General features: G+C 30.0%; 1 protein-coding gene across 1 annotated transcript in view; it reads left to right on the top strand.

Annotated features, from left to right (window-relative positions):
* Positions 1 to 19,225, top strand: part of LOC134687647 (uncharacterized) — a 108,211-nt gene extending 88,986 nt beyond the window's left edge. Inside the window, exons 87-99 of the mRNA XM_063548100.1 lie at positions 2,498 to 2,720; positions 3,145 to 3,333; positions 3,831 to 4,028; positions 4,945 to 5,061; positions 5,613 to 5,724; positions 6,131 to 6,264; positions 7,215 to 7,241; positions 12,404 to 12,521; positions 13,196 to 13,359; positions 16,174 to 16,326; positions 16,708 to 16,935; positions 17,248 to 17,412; positions 18,172 to 19,225. Of these exons, the coding sequence (XP_063404170.1) occupies positions 2,498 to 2,720; positions 3,145 to 3,333; positions 3,831 to 4,028; positions 4,945 to 5,061; positions 5,613 to 5,724; positions 6,131 to 6,264; positions 7,215 to 7,241; positions 12,404 to 12,521; positions 13,196 to 13,359; positions 16,174 to 16,326; positions 16,708 to 16,935; positions 17,248 to 17,412; positions 18,172 to 18,498 (2,155 nt within the window). The 3' untranslated portion in view covers positions 18,499 to 19,225. The remainder of the gene's footprint in view (positions 1 to 2,497; positions 2,721 to 3,144; positions 3,334 to 3,830; positions 4,029 to 4,944; positions 5,062 to 5,612; positions 5,725 to 6,130; positions 6,265 to 7,214; positions 7,242 to 12,403; positions 12,522 to 13,195; positions 13,360 to 16,173; positions 16,327 to 16,707; positions 16,936 to 17,247; positions 17,413 to 18,171) is intronic.
* The last annotated feature ends 749 nt before the right edge of the window (positions 19,226 to 19,974 follow it).

Raw genomic sequence — 19,974 nt, 5'->3', positions numbered from 1 at the left:
CATCGATACTGATATAAAGACCATGAGTAAGACTAAATTAAAATATGTCTTCATCCTTCTTACTTTAGGAAATGTAGTTTTAGGTGTTTTGAGTCAAGGTTCATAGATGAGAAGGTCTTTGGAGCGGGAAAAGGGGGGGGGGGGTCTCTACTTTGAATCCTTTATTTTTAATGCCATTTTCTCTATTCCTCAGTTATTTTGTCAATTTTATAATTTAATAGTACAAGAATCATGCAAATAAAAGTAACCAAGGCCTACAAGCTCATCATTAGTATACCAAAAGAAAAAATAAGAGAACTTAGACTATTTTAGGAGTAAAAAACAATGCTCACAGAAAAGTCGCTAAAATTGTAACCCCTTAAAAATCTTGTCGCACGCTAAATCCCCCATGGAGATTTTCAAAAGTTGGCAGGTCTGCTTAAACTGACAGAGGAATAATAATATATACTTGCTTATTTTTGTCTGGATTGATTTTGAAGGATTATTTGTGTGCTTCAAGTTCAAAGTAAATCTACTTACAAAGAAATACAAGTCTGCTATATCACAAACAAATAGAAATGATATATGATTAAACACAGGCAATTTTGTAAAACCTGTTCTGATGAAATTTATAAGGTGCTTTCTGCCTTCATAGTAAAGAATCTTGTTTTTGCTGGGTATTTCTCTGCTTAAAATTTCTGTTATCCCTCATTTTCTCAAAATTATTTCCATCAACTTATTAAAATAAAAAAAATGTATAAGAATATTGTGTAAAACATTTTTCTCCGATACCCTTGCATGCTATTATGGCGTTAGATATACAAAGTAAAAAAATAAATTACTATTTTTTATATAAGGCTTCCATGCTAAAGTAGACTTTTATGTTTTCAATAGACATCAGGATGTAGATGCAACTGAACGTTGGTAAGCAGCATGCAGTGTGTGACAGCATGTCATAAGCATTCATTGCACTGTAGCTGTGTGATAATTACACATAACTCCATAGTGGGCGTGTACAAAATTATGTGTGCTGCTTTCATGGATAGGGTCATAATTAATATAGCATAGGCAAAGACATATACTCAGACAACAAGAGTGGCAACATATTTGATATCATTTAACCTTAATTACCAATCAAGTAAATTTTGTTAATAGGTGGTTGGTTGAGAAGATGATGACGAAATCTTGAATTTTGTGTTTACTAATTTTGATAGTTTTATAAGTGTTGTGTTTTACTGCTGTGTCTCAAATGTTTCAGCTGAAGAAACTTTGGATAATTCTTAAAATAGATCGGAGGGTTGGGGCAAAGAAGAATATGTTACTTACTATACTTATTATATTTGATAATTTCTTCTTTTTATCATCAACATTTTGGTCTTTTGTGTTTTGATATGCTGTAGTTAAAGAACAGTTTATAATACTAATCATAACTGTTAAAGTTATGCCTGTAATTACGTCCATTTGTTCCTATTTGTGTTTTAGCTGCGACTTGCATGCAACAAGTTAAAAGTTAAAAAGGCTGATAAGGAAACAGTTCTGTGTCTTGACTCTTGAAAACTTTGAATAAGTCCCAGGTTAAGGAACATTACATGCTATATATAAAGCCCATGCTTTGTTGTAATGTGTGGTAGAAGCTTGTAGCAATGATTTATAGCAACACAACAAAGTTAGATTGCACCGATTCAAATCCTCTCCAAATTTTTTAGTGTCAAATGAGGAGTTCTCTCCAAATTTTATTGTGTCAAATGAGGAGTTATAAGAATTATGGTTGTAATACGCCAATATTACCCATGTTCATGATTACCCATGTAAGACATTGGACCTTGTGGACTTGTAACAGTCATATCTACTATTATGATATTAAATGTCCTGTCTTTTTCTTTATAAAGATTTTTTAAAACAATAATTGATTTATGAATGATACTTATTAACTAGTAAGTAGACATAAAAATTTGATACTATAGACTATATATATTTTTTCAAAACATGTAACAAAAAAATGTAAAAAGAATGGACCCAAAGCTTGAAAGGAATAAATTAACACATTTGAATTAATTGTGATATTTATGTTAACAATTTGTTATTTTCCTGTTAACAGTTTTTATCTAATTCCTAATAATTAGAAGTATTTACTTGACTAAATTTAAAGTTTTTGAGGATACAGTAAGGGATGTGTTACATTGCTAGTTAATGTGTAAAGATATAAGCGGTTGTAAATTACATATTTGTATGTTGTGTCTGGGCAACTTTCACTGTAATGTTATGTTTCCTACCTGATTTCTAACTTTCTTGTGAATAATATATGATATGAGATGAAAAAAAATTGTAACATTTATTACACTGTGCATATTAATTTTGTGCTAAATACCTTATGATTATCTTTAATATTTTTTTTTATTTAACTTTTATGTATATTTGTTTTTGTGTCTCTGTCTTCACTTTGTATTTAAACATATATAAAACATGAATAATTTGAATGCAATGATTGATGAAATAATTGATGTATATATATTACCAGGTATTATGGCGATGTAGGAATAGACTTCACTACAATGCACAGACAGAGCTCACCTAGCACACCTGTTTTATTGTTGTACCAGTTTGAAACAGAAATGGCTTACAAAGTATTTATAGATTATGCCAACAAGAAACAGAACAAACCTGTGATTAAAACACTGACAGAGAACACGGCTGCTACAGAAAAAGCAGTCAAGCGTATCATACTGAAAGGAATGACGGAGGTATGTATAGAATTTACTCATGTAAAGATATTGATCAGGGGAATTAATTTTAAAAATTCAATTTTATCAAAACAATTTTATTTTGAGTTGCAATTAGTTGCCAAATTAAAACCTTTTAAAAGTTCTTATATGCTGAATAAAAAGTGCTGTTTATTTTTTGTGGGTACTAATTTAACGTGGATTAAGGAAAATTTACATTCGTGGATATTTGATTATGTGTGCATGAAATTCCATGAAAATTGGTATTCAACAAAAAATAATTAATCCATAGTAATCGTTAAAGATAGCTTTGTTATGTATTGAAGTTTTTATCTAAAAAGAATATACATTTCCGGTTTTAAAATCAAAATTCTGCTCTTTGTCTATTAGACAGTTTCATTGGAATATTACAGCTGCATAGTATTTTATTTATTCTATTTTGTAGGGATCTTGGGTACTATTGAACAATGCTCACAATGCTCCTAATGTACTGAAGAGTTTAGAGACTGTAATGACAGAGAATCCTAAACCTGACCATAACTTTAGAGTATGGATAACTTGTAGGATTAAACCAGACTATATACCCACTAGAATGTTACAGAATTCTGTCAAATGTGTCATTGATTCACCCAGGGTAAGTTTAATAAATCAGAATTCATACCCACTAGAATGTTACAGAATTCTGTCAAACGTGTCATTGATTCACCCAGGGTAAGTTTAATAAATCAGAATTCATACCCACCAGAATGTTACAGAATTCAGTCAAATGTGTCATCGATTCACCCAGGGTAATTTAAATAAATCAGAATTCATACCCACCAGAATGTTACAGAATTCAGTCAAATGTGTCATCAATTCACCCAGGGTAATTTAAATAAATCAGAATTCATACCCACCAGAATGTTACAGAATTCAGTCAAATGTGTCATCGATTCACCCAGGGTAATTTAAATAAATCAGAATTCATATCCACCAGATAATTGATGTATGATGGGTTGAATTTTAGTATAAAAAAAAGTAAAGCATTGAAAATACAAAAATTTGCATGGAATATACTTTCTGATTATTAAACATTTATATTGATTTATTTTCAATAGTGATTATTTTTTCTTAAAAAAATTTTGCTTTTAGGTAATGAAGGACAGTTTGATAAGATCATTTAACTGTTTTGACTCTGACATATTGAAGCAGTCTTCACGACAGGAATGGGCACCTATGTTACACAACCTGTGTTATGTCCATGCTGCCATACAACTCAGAGCCAGGTTTGGTATGTCTGGATGGAATGGTCCCGAAGATTTCTCCAAAATTGGATACACAGAATTAATGGTAATTTACATTCTGTAACATTATTATCTCTTAAAATAGTTTTATAATACTTGTAATTTGACATTTCAACAAATTCATGAATATTTTATATAACATCATAGATAGGAATGTATGTTATAATATAAAAAAGAAGATGTTGTATGATGGCCATTGAGACAACTATCCACAAGAAACCAAAATGACACAGACATTAACAACTTTAGGTCACTGTACAGCCTTCAACAATGAGCAAAGCCCATACCGCATAGTCAGCTATAAAAGGCCCTGATAAGACTATGTAAAACAATTCAAACAAGAAAATTAACGGCCTTAATTTTATAAAAAAAATGAATGAAAAACAAATATGTAACACATAAACAAACAACAGCCCCTGAATTACAGGCTCCTGACTTGGGACAGGCACATACATAAATAATGTGGCAGGGCTAAACATGTTAGTGGAATCCCAACCCTCCCCTAACCTGGGACAGTGGTATAACAGTACAACATAAGATACAACTATAAAAATCAGTTGAAAAAGGCTGAACTCATCAGATGGACAAAAATACAAGTGGACGTGGCCGGGTACTTATACATCTGGACACAAAAAGACACAATGAACAGATCTGAGAGTACTATCAGTTATCTGACAGCTAGTTCAAAGCCACTAACAACTAATAAAAAAATCATGCATCTAAGACTAAACTATCAATCCATACACATCCAACATCCATTGGATAAGCCTATTTTATTGACATTGCCTAGCTTTATAGCGTTAAACAGATTCCTAATGGTCATTCAAACTTGAGAACCAAAATTAATTAGTAGATTTTCATCCAACTTGTTGAAAAACATAGGGCAGATGGGAGGATTTTATTTTTACTGCACTGCCTTAACTAATAAAAAGAGTATACTTTGAATATTTCTATAATTTCAGGAGTCCATGTCTATCCTGGTATCTGAGTTTAAGGATCCATTAAGTTGTATTGCACCAGATGGATCACAGATGTCTAGACCAACGTCATGGACAGGCCTTAGATATATGATGAGTGAGGTAAGTAGCTAAATCAATTTTGTTATCCAAAGTTTAAGGAATCAAGTTTTTCCAGATGATTTAGGCATCATAGGCATCATGAACACAATATTATGGACAAGAGTTATATATGCAGAATGAGAATGTTCTCATAGAATTTGTTGCCTTCATAAGTTTGAGGAATCTTTGAGCAGTTTTCTCAATCAATATTATGAACAAGAATTAGATATATTTGAAGAGTGTGAAACATCTCCTTTTGTCAAAATCAAACTAATAGTTAAGTGATTGAAAAGTATGGAGTCTTAGTGTAAGAAATCCATTTAGCAACTTTTACCAATTTTATGACAATGCCTGATGTTTACTATGCTGGATGTTGCAACTATGAATGATATCAAAGTGACTGAATTCAAATAAGATCTGATAGTTAGAAAACCGAGACCTAGAACTCACTAAATTTGAACATGGGTTACAGGAAAAGATATTACAATGTTAAAATACACATGTACTGTGTTGTCTTAAATTAGCTTGAAAAGAAGGGGAGATAATTAATGATTTTTTTGTTATATTTACAGATAATATATGGAAGTCACATTACTGACTCCTATGACCAACAAGCTGTTAGTGCCTTAGTAGATTATTGGTTATCACCTAATGCTGTTAAAAAAGATTTTGAAGAAAGGAGATGTAAGTTTAATTATTAAGTAAAATAAAAAAATATAGGTGATTTGAATTATACAGTTCAATGAGAGTCTCAAATGTTGGTACAAACACAAAATGTGAAGGGTTTTTTAATGCAGTCAAACTCTTTTTGCCAATCCAACCTACACAAAGATGGGTAAAAATGTACTCCTTTATTGGAAGTAAGCTAAAAAAAAGACATATAAATGCAATGAAGTAGGTTTGACATTAATAACTTAAACCGTCAGCTACTTTCATACAATTCTACAGTTTCTATCTTTCTTCGTTCTTATAGTGATAGATAAATCTTAGAAGTTGTAAATTTAAGTGTACTGAAATTAGTTTTCTTTCAGTATTCTATTTTATGGGATATTTTTGTACTGTAATTGTGATTATTTTTTCTATATTTTAGTAAAATACAAGCACCCTGCAGCATTTTTCAACCCAAATGTTAGGTTGAACACATTGATACAAGCACTGGAGTATAATATAAGTCCCCACACACTTGATGTCCCAGAAGGCTGTCATATTCATCCTAGTGTTGAGGTAAGGCAGTGTAACATTATCTAAATAATATTTTAAAAAAATACATGTTTTCCCTTGCATGAAAACACACAAAATTCAACTTGGGATACACATTTGCACAATTTAATTTGTACATTCACATTGGATGCATGTAACTGGCTGTTTTATCCATCACTTGATTGTATTTGCTTGTGCATGGTAATTTTGCATATCTCCAGTAATTATCCAAAATTTTAAAGGAACTAACTGTCCAATTTATTATATTTACATATATCACTTAATAAGAATTTGCCCTTACCCTTGAATTTAAAAAAAACAGCTTGTAGCTCACTATAGTGATTACTAAGTTTTTGTTTACATCTCATTTTTAAAAAACAACACTTTATATATGTTTTCTTAGAAAAATTATCTAAAGCAGAACAGAGTTATTGGTGTAAGTGGATGTTTTTAATCAACCAGCAAAAGAAAACAAAAAAAAATTGCAGAGATCCAAATTTTACAAATACATATCCTAAACAATGAGATATTTATTGTTCTACTTTCAATAAAGTCTTTGGGTAAATATATTGACAAAGGCTTCTTATAATCTGAAAGGAAGAAATTATTTATATATTGATCATCCTGCAATACTATGAAATATAATGATTTTTATTTCAGTTTGTAGTTCATATCCACCATATGAGGGATCATGTAGTTCATGATATAATGGTCATTATTAGTTGCTTCATTCATTTTATGTTTTTAGTAAACCATTGCTTACTACTTTTAAAATGTCCACCAAAATAGTTCTTTAAAAGTCAAAACCAACTAGGAATAAAAATTGAAGAAAAAAATCTCAGTTTAAGTTGAAGTCCAAAAAGTTTTGGTTCTTCATTAAAATAAAATAATGGTCTTGTAGGTTGATTGGATATAACCCAGATTAATGAACAGTTTTGATCATGTGACTGAAATTTTGAACTTTATTTTGCCAGATACCTAATAAGGCAAAAGAATTTCAGGTAGCTACAAAAATTAAAAAAATACATAGTATAGTGTTCAAAAATTTCTTATATTTCTTAGCTGTGGGCATTTGGCCAATATTCTTTATTTCAATACTAAATTAACATTTTCATTTTATTTTTAATTTGAGCAGCTGTTCTGTTCATTTATAGTAAAACAATAGAACTGTCAAAACTAAAAAAAAACACCTGAAGGTTTACTAAAATTGTGAATTTTAGTTAGTATTAGTTTATCAGTTTAGTTTTGTTTTATGTTGACTAAGATGAAAAGTTTTCAGGTCATTCTAGTATTACTTTTCACATATTGTCTTTTTAATCTTCTATGTTCACTAGAAATCTCATTTCACATATAAGGTTTTGGCATAAATGTCAAACATAACACGATCCTTGAACAGAAAAAAATTCTTTTACATTATTCTCATGGTTAAATTTCATAATAATGTAGGAATCAATCTGCAAAATAATTTGATGAATTTATTTTAAATAGATATTTTCTTCAAAATTTGATTTAACTGTAGTTAATTGAATTTTATGTTATAGATGATGTCTGAATAAACAGTACCAAATGATGACCTGAAAACTTTTAATTTCTGTTCTGATTTCATCATTGATGATGGAAGTTTTTAACGACTTTGACTGACTATACAGCCCTTGTACTGTCAGCAATTTCATTATTCAATTATTTTTTTTACCTTAAATACTTCAACAAACGTTATTAGAAAGGTTATGGAAAAAATTCTTACTCAAATCTTTACAACAAATATATCCCCCCCTGTCTAAATTTAATCTTTTTATAACACATGTTTCACCTACCATAAACTGCCATTGTTTATATAAAATATTTAGGGGTATCATTTGCATGCCTATCCTTCTGGTAGTTGAGTTGTTAATTATCATTATTCAATCCTTGAGTCAATTTAGGAGTAACATTTTGTTATTATTCAATCCTTCAGTTGATTTAGGAGTAACATTTTGTTATTATTCAATCCTTCAGTTGATTTAGGAGTAACATTTTGTTATTATTCAATCCTAAAGTTGATTTATGAGTAACATTTTGTTATTATTCAATCCTATAGTTGATTTAGGAGTAACATTTTGTTATTATTCAATCCTCCAGTTGATTTAGGAGTAACATTTTGTTATCATTCAATCCTTCAGTTGATTTAGGAGTAACATTTGTTCATCATTATTTAATTCTTCAGTTGATTTAGGAGTAACATTTGGTCATCATTATTCAATCCTTCAGTTGATTTAGGAGTAACATTTGGTCATCATTATTCAATCCTTCAGTTGATTTAGTAGTAACATTTGGTCATCATTATTCAATTCTTCAGTTGATTTAGGAGTAACATTTGGTCATCATTATTCAATCCTTCAGTTGATTTAGGAGTAACATTTGGTCATCATTATTCAATCCTTCAGTTGATTTAGGAGTAACATTTGGTCATCATTAATTAATTCTTCAGTTGATTTAGGAGTAACATTTGGTCATCATTATTCAATCCTTCAGTTGATTTAGGAGTAACATTTGGTCATCATTATTTAATTCTTCAGTTGATTTAGGAGTAACATTTGGTCATCATTATTTAATTCTTCAGTTGATTTAGGAGTAACAGTTGGTCATCATTATTCATACTTTGAGTCGACATAGGAGTAACATTTGGTCATCATTATTCAATCCTTCAGTTGATTTAGGAGTAACATTTGGTCATCATTATTTAATTCTTCAGTTGATTTAGAAGTAACATTTGGTCATCATAATTCAATTCTTCAGTTGATTTAGGAGTAATATTTGGTCATCATTATTCATACTTTGAGTCGACATAGGAGTAACATTTGGTCTTCATTATTCAATCCTTCAGTTGATTTAGGAGTAACATTTGGTCATCATTATTCAATTCTTCAGTTGATTTAGGAGTAACATTTGGTCATCATTATTCAATCCTTCAGTTGATGTAGTAGTAACATTTGGTCATCATTATTCAATCCTTCAGTTGATTTAGGAGTAACATTTGGTCATCATTATTCAATCCTTCAGTTGATTTAGGAGTAACATTTGGTCATCATTAATTAATTCTTCAGTTGATTTAGGAGTAACATTTGGTCATCATTATTCAATCCTTCAGTTGATTTAGGAGTAACATTTGGTCATCATTATTTAATTCTTCAGTTGATTTAGGAGTAACATTTGGTCATCATTATTTAATTCTTCAGTTGATTTAGGAGTAACAGTTGGTCATCATTATTCATACTTTGAGTCGACATAGGAGTAACATTTGGTCATCATTATTCAATCCTTCAGTTGATTTAGGAGTAACATTTGGTCATCATTATTTAATTCTTCAGTTGATTTAGAAGTAACATTTGGTCATCATAATTCAATTCTTCAGTTGATTTAGGAGTAATATTTGGTCATCATTATTCATACTTTGAGTCGACATAGGAGTAACATTTGGTCTTCATTATTCAATCCTTCAGTTGATTTAGGAGTAACATTTGGTCATCATTATTCAATTCTTCAGTTGATTTAGGAGTAACATTTGGTCATCATTATTCAATCCTTCAGTTGATGTAGTAGTAACATTTGGTCATCATTATTCAATCCTTCAGTTGATTTAGGAGTCACATTTGGTCATCATTATTCAATCTTTCAGTTGATTTAGGAGTAACATTTGGTTATCATTCAATCCTTCAGTTGATTTAGGAGTAACATTTGGTCATCATTATTCATTCTTTCAGTTGATTTAGGAGTAACATTTGGTTATCATTCAATCCTTCAGTTGATTTAGGAGTAACATTTGGTCATCATTTAATCCTTCAGTTGATTTAAGAATAACATTTGGCATCATTATTCAATTCTTCAGTTGATTTAGGAGTAACATTTAGTCATCATTATTCAATCCTTCAGTTGATTTAGGAGTAACATTTGGTCATCATTATTCAATCCTTCAGTTGATTTAGGAGTAACATTTGGTCATCATTATTCAATCCTTCAGTTGATTTAGTAGTAACATTTGGTCATCATTATTCAATCCATCAGTTGATTTAGGAGTAACATTTGGTCATCATTATTCAATCCTTCAGTTGATTTAGGAGTAACATTTGGTCATCATTATTCAATCCTTCAGTTGATTTAGTATTAACATTTGGTCATCATTATTCAATCCTTCAGTTGATTTAGGAGTAACATTTGGTCATCATTATTCAATCCTTCAGTTGATTTAGGAGTAACATTTGGTCATCATTATTCAATCCTTCAGTTGATTTAGGAGTAACATTTGGTCATCATTATTCAATCCTTCAGTTGATTTAGGAGTAACATTTGGTCATCATTATTCAATTCTTCAGTTGATTTAGAAGTAACATTTGGTCATCATTATTCAATCCTTCAGTTGATTTAGGAATAACATTTGGTTATCATTTAATCCTTCAGTCAATTTAGGAGTAACTGTTGGTCATTATATTATTCAATCCTTCAGTTGATTTAGTAGTTACATTTGGTCTCAATCCTTCAGTTAATTTAGGAGTAACATTTAGTCATTATAAATCAATCTATCAGTTGATTTAGGAGTAACATTTGGTGATCACATTTCAATCCTTCAGTCGATTTAGGAGTAACATTTGGTTATCATTCAATCCTTTTGTCAACATAGGTATCATATGGTCATAATTATTCAATTCTTCAGTTGATTTAGGAGTAACATTTGGTTATAATTATTCAATCCTATTGTCGATTTATGAGTCACATTTTATCTTCATTTTTCAGTCTTTCATTCCTTAAAATAGCAGCCATATATTTTATCATCATTATTAAATCTTTCAGTCAGTTATGAAGTGACATTTGAATATATGATTATATTAGTCAGTCATATCATGCAAGGGTCATCCACTGAAAAATAACTATAACAGTGTATTCAAATTAAGATTCTATTACCCATGCAGTTTAACATTCTTCTAAAATAATATCACTTTTTTTTATCTTTTCACTATGTTCACCAGGAAGAAGGATGCCCGGTATGACACTTTATTACACATTGTGTGTTGTGTGAAAACTCCTTAATATAGTAGTCAAGATAATTGTTGTCCTAGCGTCAGAGTGCCTATAGATTACTTAAATAAATGTTTCTTTGATGTTAGTTTTTTTAAAGATTTTGTTAACTTCATTTTTCAATATGGTGAGAAAAGCTCACAATGTAAATTTTTATTTTATGCAAGTATTTTGATTTCATTGAATATGTTTCTTAAAAGAAAATAGGTAAAATATACATTCATGTTTTGTAATTATTATGTTTTTTTCAAAATATTTGTTTAAAAATGACACTTTAACTTTTTTATTGCAGCATTTCATATTTTCTTTTAAAACATTAGATCCTGGCAAAATTGAACAGGAATATATTAGATTCTCCTGTTACATAGCTTCAAAATTTAATATTAGACAAAAATCAACATTCTGTAAGCCTTAATTTGGCAAAAAACTTTAAAATTACTCATGAAAAAGGACAAATGATCATATAACATTAAAGGAAGGAATGATTATCTTGACTGGTTTCTGGTTGTCTCCCCTTTGCACCTAACCACAGAGTTAACACCATGGTGATGAACAATTGTTATTTACAATGCTTTTTTTACAGCTATTATATTGACTAAGACATAATAATAATCTTAACTTTATATATGTCTCACATTTAAAGGATTATTAATCGTTTTATGTTAAAACATGAGTTTATTTGTTCAATCATATGCTTTTATGTTTCATTTAAATATAAAGGTGACAATAGACTAAGTTTAAGTTAAGAAAATATTGATTGCAGTTGCATAAAGGTACACATGTAATAGTAATGTGTTCAGAATACTATGAATATAATGTAAACTTTAGTACATGTACTTCTGTTGCTAATTTTTCATAAAGTTTAATTTTCTTAGAAACTTTAAAAATAGACAATATAAGAATCAATAAGTTTTAATGCTTCTCTCCTTTTCACTATACAAAATTTACATTTGTAAGAAATGACAGAAAATCATTTTATTCATCTTTTCATCAATTTATAGTACGTTAACATGTTTCCCTTAAAACCATTTATGCAGAAATCTTTGAGAAATTCTAAAAATAAAAAAAGTACATCTTAGAAATGTTAGAATGTAATATTTGATTTGTTTTACAGACGTTACTTGGAGATGACCAGTATGTATTCACTAGACTGAACAAAGTATTTGATGCCATGCCATCCAACAAAAGTTTACAACACAAGATGTTTCCTAGACCGCCTACACCCTTTGATGGTTAGTCATAGTTAAACATTCTTTTTTTCCACTTTTAATGTCTTGATTCTTTACTGTTCAAGACTAGTAATCTGCCTAAGATAACTTTATATAGTCTACCGAATACAAATAGAAATACTTTATTTCTTATAAAAATACAATTACATAGTTATAGAGAACATCTTATTGGGGCCTATTATAGCTGACTATGCCGTATGGGCTTTGCTCATTGTTGAAGGCCGTTCGGTGACCTATAGTTGTTAATGTTTGTATCGTTTTAGTCTTTTGTGGATAGTTGTCTCATTGGCAATCATACCACATCTTTCTTTTTTTTTTATACATAATGGAACTATAAGGTACCAATTTAAGCAGGTAATTGAAAGACAAGCTTATCTATTAGTTTATTAAATAGTCAAATCTGCTAAAAATAATATTCAAAAACCTGTACTTTCACGTTACCTTGTTCTTGTCTAGCAGTAGTAATAATGGACCTTACAGTTCAAAGGTCACCTCTCAAAATTTTCAGTTTTCTGTAGTCCTTTGTAAACAGGTTTGACTGTATGAAAAAGATATATTTTGAGTTTTAAAATATGAAAAATGATTTTGACTTACTGAAATTGATACGGAACATCTCAAGTCTTTCCAAATTGTTTTTTTGAGAGGCAAATTGACAAGAAAATTCCTTTATATTTAAGGTCCAGCATTAGCAGGTATTAGTAAGTATAGTAACAATCCCTGTGTTGTCAACATGGGTGTCTTCTCCACGGCAAGCTTCTCACTTCTCAAACTTAGGAAGGATGTGGAATTATGGGAAATATGTACCAGCCTACTACAGAAAGTACCAAAGATTCTTACAAAGGTAAAATATCAACTTTTATGTCGTGACATAATTTATATCATTGAAGATCTATTTAGTATGATCTGTTACATTTTATTACCAATAAATGTAATAATATAGCGTATTTTTATTTATGTTTTTTGTAGTCAAACATTTTGTCAACTTGATTTTACCAAGGTCATATTGTTTATAACATACATCAGCATCTAGGAACCTTTTAAAAAGTCTTTTTTCTAATTAATGCAAGAACTGTTATAATATCTCACATTTTATGAAAGTTAAAAAAAATTCAAATGGAAAAATTTAATTGAAAAATATGTCATAAAAATTAAAGATGTAAGTCATTAAAGAAAAAAAGGTGAAACATATCATAAAAATTAAAGATATATGTCATTAAAGAAAAAGAGGTGAAATATATCATAAAAATTTTAAAGATATATGTCATTAAAGAAAAAAAAGGGTGAAAGTCGAAGAAAAATGACAATACAATTCTATTTTTGACACACAGAAAATACAACCAAAGGTAAGAGTGCAACTCATAGTGGGTGTGGTTCTATGTTTAGTTCATTTGAGTTCTAGAAATCTTTAAAAATTCATATTTAAAAGGTTTTTGAATTATTGTTTATTTTTGTCTACATAGTAATTGAACTCTCGTGATCAATTCTGATGTTTTTCTCAAGTAATTTTTAAAGTTTGGGGTTTAATGTTAAAATTGATTATTTTCAATGAATGGTACATGTATTGTAAATGTCTGTTGTGATCTAAAGATACGGTATATCTCCTTACTCAAGGATGGATGGTGAAACATATAGTTACCCTAGAAACCAAATTATTTTATTCTTTTTTTGAGTTTGTGTAATATAATGAAAAAGAAGGACTTATAATTAGCTGCAGCATGTGTATTCAGGACTTTTAAATCATTTATTTTTGAAGATTATTGAACTCAATTGGACTATACTTTACATTATGAAATATTTATTTAAAATCAGTATTTTCTTAAAAGTCGCATAGAGTATGAATGCCTATTAAATGTTTTTCATACATGTGACAGATTAAAATTAAACATATCAGAAAAATGTATTAAATAAAAATTGATAAGGAAAGTAAAAACAATGGGGCTCTCATACTTTTTCTGTAGAAATACTATGAATTTTTTTTCTATTATGATTGGTGTTTTTTTAATAGGTATTTTCTTGATATCATGAGGCTTACTTTGTAAACATTCAGGACATGTGGTGCAGTGTGTTTGCTTTACGGTTTCCCTTCATTATATGGTTGGCCATTATGGAATATCTGTGTCACAGACTCACAGGTGACCATGGGAATAAAATATTCCCTTAACTTGTTGTAGTCACAATCTGGTCAGAAAAAAATACCAATTGCCAAATCTTTATTTGCCATGCACCATAATGCACAAATGACTGGATATATTCCATGAACTTGCAGCCACAACATTCAGTCTTCTTCAGTGGTAAAATGTTACAATATGAATTAATTTCCCCTGCTTGTTGTTTAAATTGCCACCATCAACAGGTGCCCTTATTGGATCTGGAACTTTCAAATCTATGGTTGCCCTTTTGCATATCTCCCTGTAAGGTGGGTCAGTATTGCTTAATCTATAGTTTTCTGTGTACAGTAGTGATTTGTGGACTTATTATTTTGTCTGTTTATTATTTTTCTTTTTACCATAGTGTTGTCTGTCTTACTTCTATTTTTGAATGTCCCCTTGGGTTCAGCTTTGTTTTCTTTATTCACAAGTAACGAAAACGTTGATGCTATTGTTATTACTATGTAATCTCAAACAGTTGAATGTTGTATTCTAGGTACGAATATAGGCTCGACCATAAAATATCAACCTATGAATTGCAGTCAAACTTATTTCTGCAATTGTACAGTACCATGCACCATATATTTTGTATTTTGTGGTTCATAAAAAGAGATGTCTTAAGCAGATGTCAACAGTCCTCAGATACTCTTTATCTATTTACTATTGTGTATTGTAATCTGTTGTTGTTTCAATGTTAGATCTTTCTACTTTACGTATAATACCATTTCAAGACCTTATAATTAGGATGTTTTGAAGGTTTTTCTTTCATAAAATTTGGTTTCAGGGTTTAAAATTTAACTTGCATGTCTAGGTTATCTTTTTGCACATAGCTTCATATTGCAATTAAACTTAAATACTTTATATTTCTAGAATTATAAAGTATCAAACATCAGTCACTTTTACTGATCCAAATTACATGTTATTTCAACTCACCAAAAATATGAAACAGGAAAATCTAAATTTTTATGAATCCAGGAACACATTTGTTTTTGTTGTACACATTTTTACAAATCTTTTGGAAATTTGTGCTGATTTGAACACTAAAGTTCATGATCTACCTATACCTCATAAAATCCACCAAAATTAGTACCCCACTACAATAATGAATGCATAGTATCATATATATGCATGAGTATCTTTGACTTGCAGTCTAGTTTAAAACTTTCACGCATCTATTATGCATGGCTTCTGATTTAAAGGAAAAGAGTAGATTCATTTATTTTTGTTGGTACCAATTTTTGTGGATTGTAGAAATATTGTATTATCATGAATATTTGATTTCCTGATTTTTCAAAATTCTGCCAAAAACACCTGATAGAAAATTTAGATTTGTTGACTTTTTCCAGTGAAATCCTCGAAAATTGGTAGCCAACAAATTAGAATGAATCTGTAGCATAGGGTCAATATATTAATTGATAACAAACAATGGCAAGTTATTTTTCAATAAGCATCATAAGAATGGTAAAAGACGGACATTTGAATAAAGGTGCTATTTTCATTATTTCCAGGATTTTGTTACTGAGAGGATTAAGAAAGCAAGTGAGACAGTTCGTCTTGGTGAACCAACCAAAGTACCAGAATTTCCCAACATTAATACATTTATCATGAAGGAGATAGAAATCATGTCAGCACTTGGACTAGAAATAAGGAATACTCTCACTGTAAGATATTTTTATGGTCACAAGAAGTTAATTAACAAAATATAGACAGATCATCATTTTAATCTAATGGATGAAAAGAAAAATGTAACTATGGGAGGGTTAGCAATATTCACTCTCTAATCCAAATTATAAATGAAGAGTTGTGTTTATTTAGAAATATGATTCTGATGTGGTGATGTCTGGGCGAAACTCTCTAAACTAGAGTTGATTTCAAAAACACAGGCATAGTGAAAGAAACATAGAATATCAGTACATTTTACTAGAAATGGTAACAAGGAGTAACTAGAATATTAAACACTGCTAATGAAAATTCTCTGACACAGTAATTATTTCAGTATCATATTCAATTCATTAATAAAATACTCTACTGTTTGATTACAGGCTATTAAGAATGCCTGTGAGACTGAGAGTTTTGGTGACAATCTGTCAGAACATATTGTATCAGCTGCTGATGACCTTTATCACATGAGAATCCCCAAGACATGGTGTCAAATGGCAGGAAGTGCTGCACCACCCCTTACCATGTCTGTAGCTGCTTGGCTCAGTGGAGACAGGGATAGAGATGGACTGTTAGCCAGAAGTATGGCTCTGGAGAAATTGATAGGACTGGTATGTAATGTATAATTATTATGAGTTTCCTGTCTTTTCTCTTTGCCATGATTGGTTTTTTTTAAATATATAAGAAAATGTTCAACTATTTAGGTTTTAATTTTAAAGATTGAATGTTTGAGTTATAATACTAATTTAATAATCAATATATTGTAGACATAAGTTTTGATAACCAATTTATTTTACATCTTAGATCCAGTTATGAATTTGACTATTTTCAGACTAATTTTGGTTTTTTTTTTAAACAAGATTTTAGGTTAAGGTATGTTTCAATTAAAACTCAAATTCAGTAACTGTTTTGTTTATTTTCAGCCAAGATCTAAGGTTCCAGTCTGGACCCTAGGTCAGTTCTTCAGACCTCAGGCCCTGATAGCTATACTGAAGCAGGATTACATCAGAAACCATTGTGGTGATAGATCTGGATACTTTGACCAGATTGTTGTCAACTCTGATATCACCCCCAGAGATGTTGGACATGTATGTATTATTATATAAAATATATTCTTAACTTTGGAAAATTAAAAATTTAATAAATTTTATTTTAGCATAAATGGAAAATTAGTTTATCCTGTATATACAGTAAAGTTTCTAATCACTTTTTTCCAAATAGGTTGAATAATAATTATATAGATGCATATCAAATATTGTTATACATTTTAAATTAGTCAGTCAAAAATAAAACCACCACAAAATTTTAGTTGAACAGAAGGACCACTGTGAGTGACCTCCACACAAAGAATCGAATATCTGTTTTAAAAATGTAAATGATGTTATTGTCAAAGTCATCTTTAAAAATTGGAGTTATCTCCCATTGTCAAGAATTGTAGTTGAATCAAATACAACCAATGCTTTATACAATGCAATGTTTTATTTTACTTCCCTCTGATGAATTGAAGCAATATATACCCTTCAGTGCTTACAAGCACTTGGAATAGTGGTCATGACCAACAGCTCTGTCAGATTTTGAGTACACTGTTTTATTTGAAATATATCCTGATGCTATGTAGAAATAAATAAGCTAAATCAGAATAAAAGATGTGTCAATGAGATAATTCATTTTATTGAAGACCAAAGTACAAAAATGTAAACTGCTGCAGGTCATCATGAAGACTTAAATGATGATAAAAATACATAACAAGTAACACACTTTAGTTTATATTCTGTTGAATTGTGTAAAAATATAAATAAGCGAAAACAAACAACAAAGAATAATCTTTTATATTTGCATATTTTTAGATACGTGAGCCTCCTGTAGAGGGTATGTACGTCTATGGTATACATTTGTGGGGCTGTGCCTGGGACAAAACAGTTTTAGAACTAATGGATTCACCACCCAAACAAGCATGTGTGGCACTCCCCGTGGTGCACCTCACATGTTGTCAGATCACAGACAAAGCCAATCAACAAGACCCGTCTAAGGCAGCAGAGATCTACTCCTGTCCTGTGTATGCCTCTAGAATTTCTGCTAGAGAACCAATATTTGAAATGGAGGTCAAGAAAGAAGGAATTTCATCATACAGATGGGCACTTCGTGGACTGTCGGCTACAATCAGAAATTATTAATTATATACCACCGTTGAAATATTAAATGAGATTGCAGACATTTGTATCAATTATTGAACTGTTTTAATTAATGATTTTTTTTACTACACCTTTTTGCTGTGAAGCATTAGGGATTTTAGGTACCAGTAGATGAAATTTGAAAACTATCTTGTAGTAATTCTGATTTTAAAATGTCACATTAAATTACACACAGAATGAATTTATTTTTATTCACAAGCAATGTTAATTGATAATATTTTATGTATAGATAAAACCATCCATTTATTCAGCTCTAACATGCTGAAAGCTACCATGCAGCTGAAAAAATATGCAATATTGAAGAACTATATTAACCCAGCACAATTGACTTAGAAAGAAAAGAAAATGGTTGCAGTGCTAGATTATTTCTTACCAATAGGTGGTAATATTTATTTAGGTAAACCAGGACTCTTATTTATTTTTATACCATTTTATATTGTACATGTATATGTATTAGCCTTATTGAACATTCCGTCCATTGTCTTATGGAAATGTGATAGATTGGTTTTATTTTTTTCTTCAGTATTGATAAAAATGTGAAATATTTAGTTCTATTTATTGATTGCTATTTGTTGGTTTATATACATATTTTTATGACAATGTTGGAAGTTGTTCTATGTCAGTTACCGTCCAATTTTAAGTGTCAAGGAACTGCTGCTGAGATATTTACATGTTTAATGATTTATTTAATAAATTGTTTTTGTTTTAACATGACTTATATTTCTTCCAAAGATACATTTTCCAATGTTTAGTTTTTTGTCTCACTTGTTTCTTATTATTGTTGGAGAATACAAGACATCATAATAGAGAGTATAATCTTGTAATGATGATGTTAGTGATTGTAAAATAAAAAGAAGAGGAGATGTGGTTTGATTGCTTATAAGACAACTTTTTAACCACCAGAGTTGAAATTAAGTTGTTATATAAGCAATTTTAGGCCACGGTGTAGCTTTCGAGACCTCAACCTCATTTAGTGAGCTTTTCTCATCACTTGGCGTCCGTCGTCTGTCGTTGTTAACTTTTACAAAAATCTACTCCTTTGAAACTAACAGGCCAATTTTTACCAAACTTAGCCAAATTCATCACTAGGGTATGTAGTTCAACAAATGTGTCCGGTGACAAGGCCAACCAACCAAGAATGCCACCATGGCTTAAAATAGAACAGAGGGTCAAAATGTGGATTATATCTCTGAAACCAAAGCATTTAGAGCAAATCTGATTTGGGGTAAAATTGTTTATCAGGTCAAAATCGATGTGCCCTCAAATTTTCAGACAAATCAGACAACCTGTTGTTGGGTTGCTGCCCCAAATTAGTAATTTTAAGGAAATTTTTCAGTTTTTTGTTATGATCTTTAATATTATTATAGATAGAGATAAACTGTAAACAGCAATAACATACAGCAAAGTAAGATCTACAAATTATTCAACATGACCAAAATTGTCAGTTGACTCCTTAAG

The sequence above is a fragment of the Mytilus trossulus genome, chromosome 10, assembly GCF_036588685.1.
Source record: "Mytilus trossulus isolate FHL-02 chromosome 10, PNRI_Mtr1.1.1.hap1, whole genome shotgun sequence".
Lineage (NCBI taxonomy): Eukaryota > Metazoa > Mollusca > Bivalvia > Mytilida > Mytilidae > Mytilus > Mytilus trossulus.
Note: the sequence above shows the minus strand (reverse complement) of the source record. Positions and strands in the feature narration are given on the sequence as shown.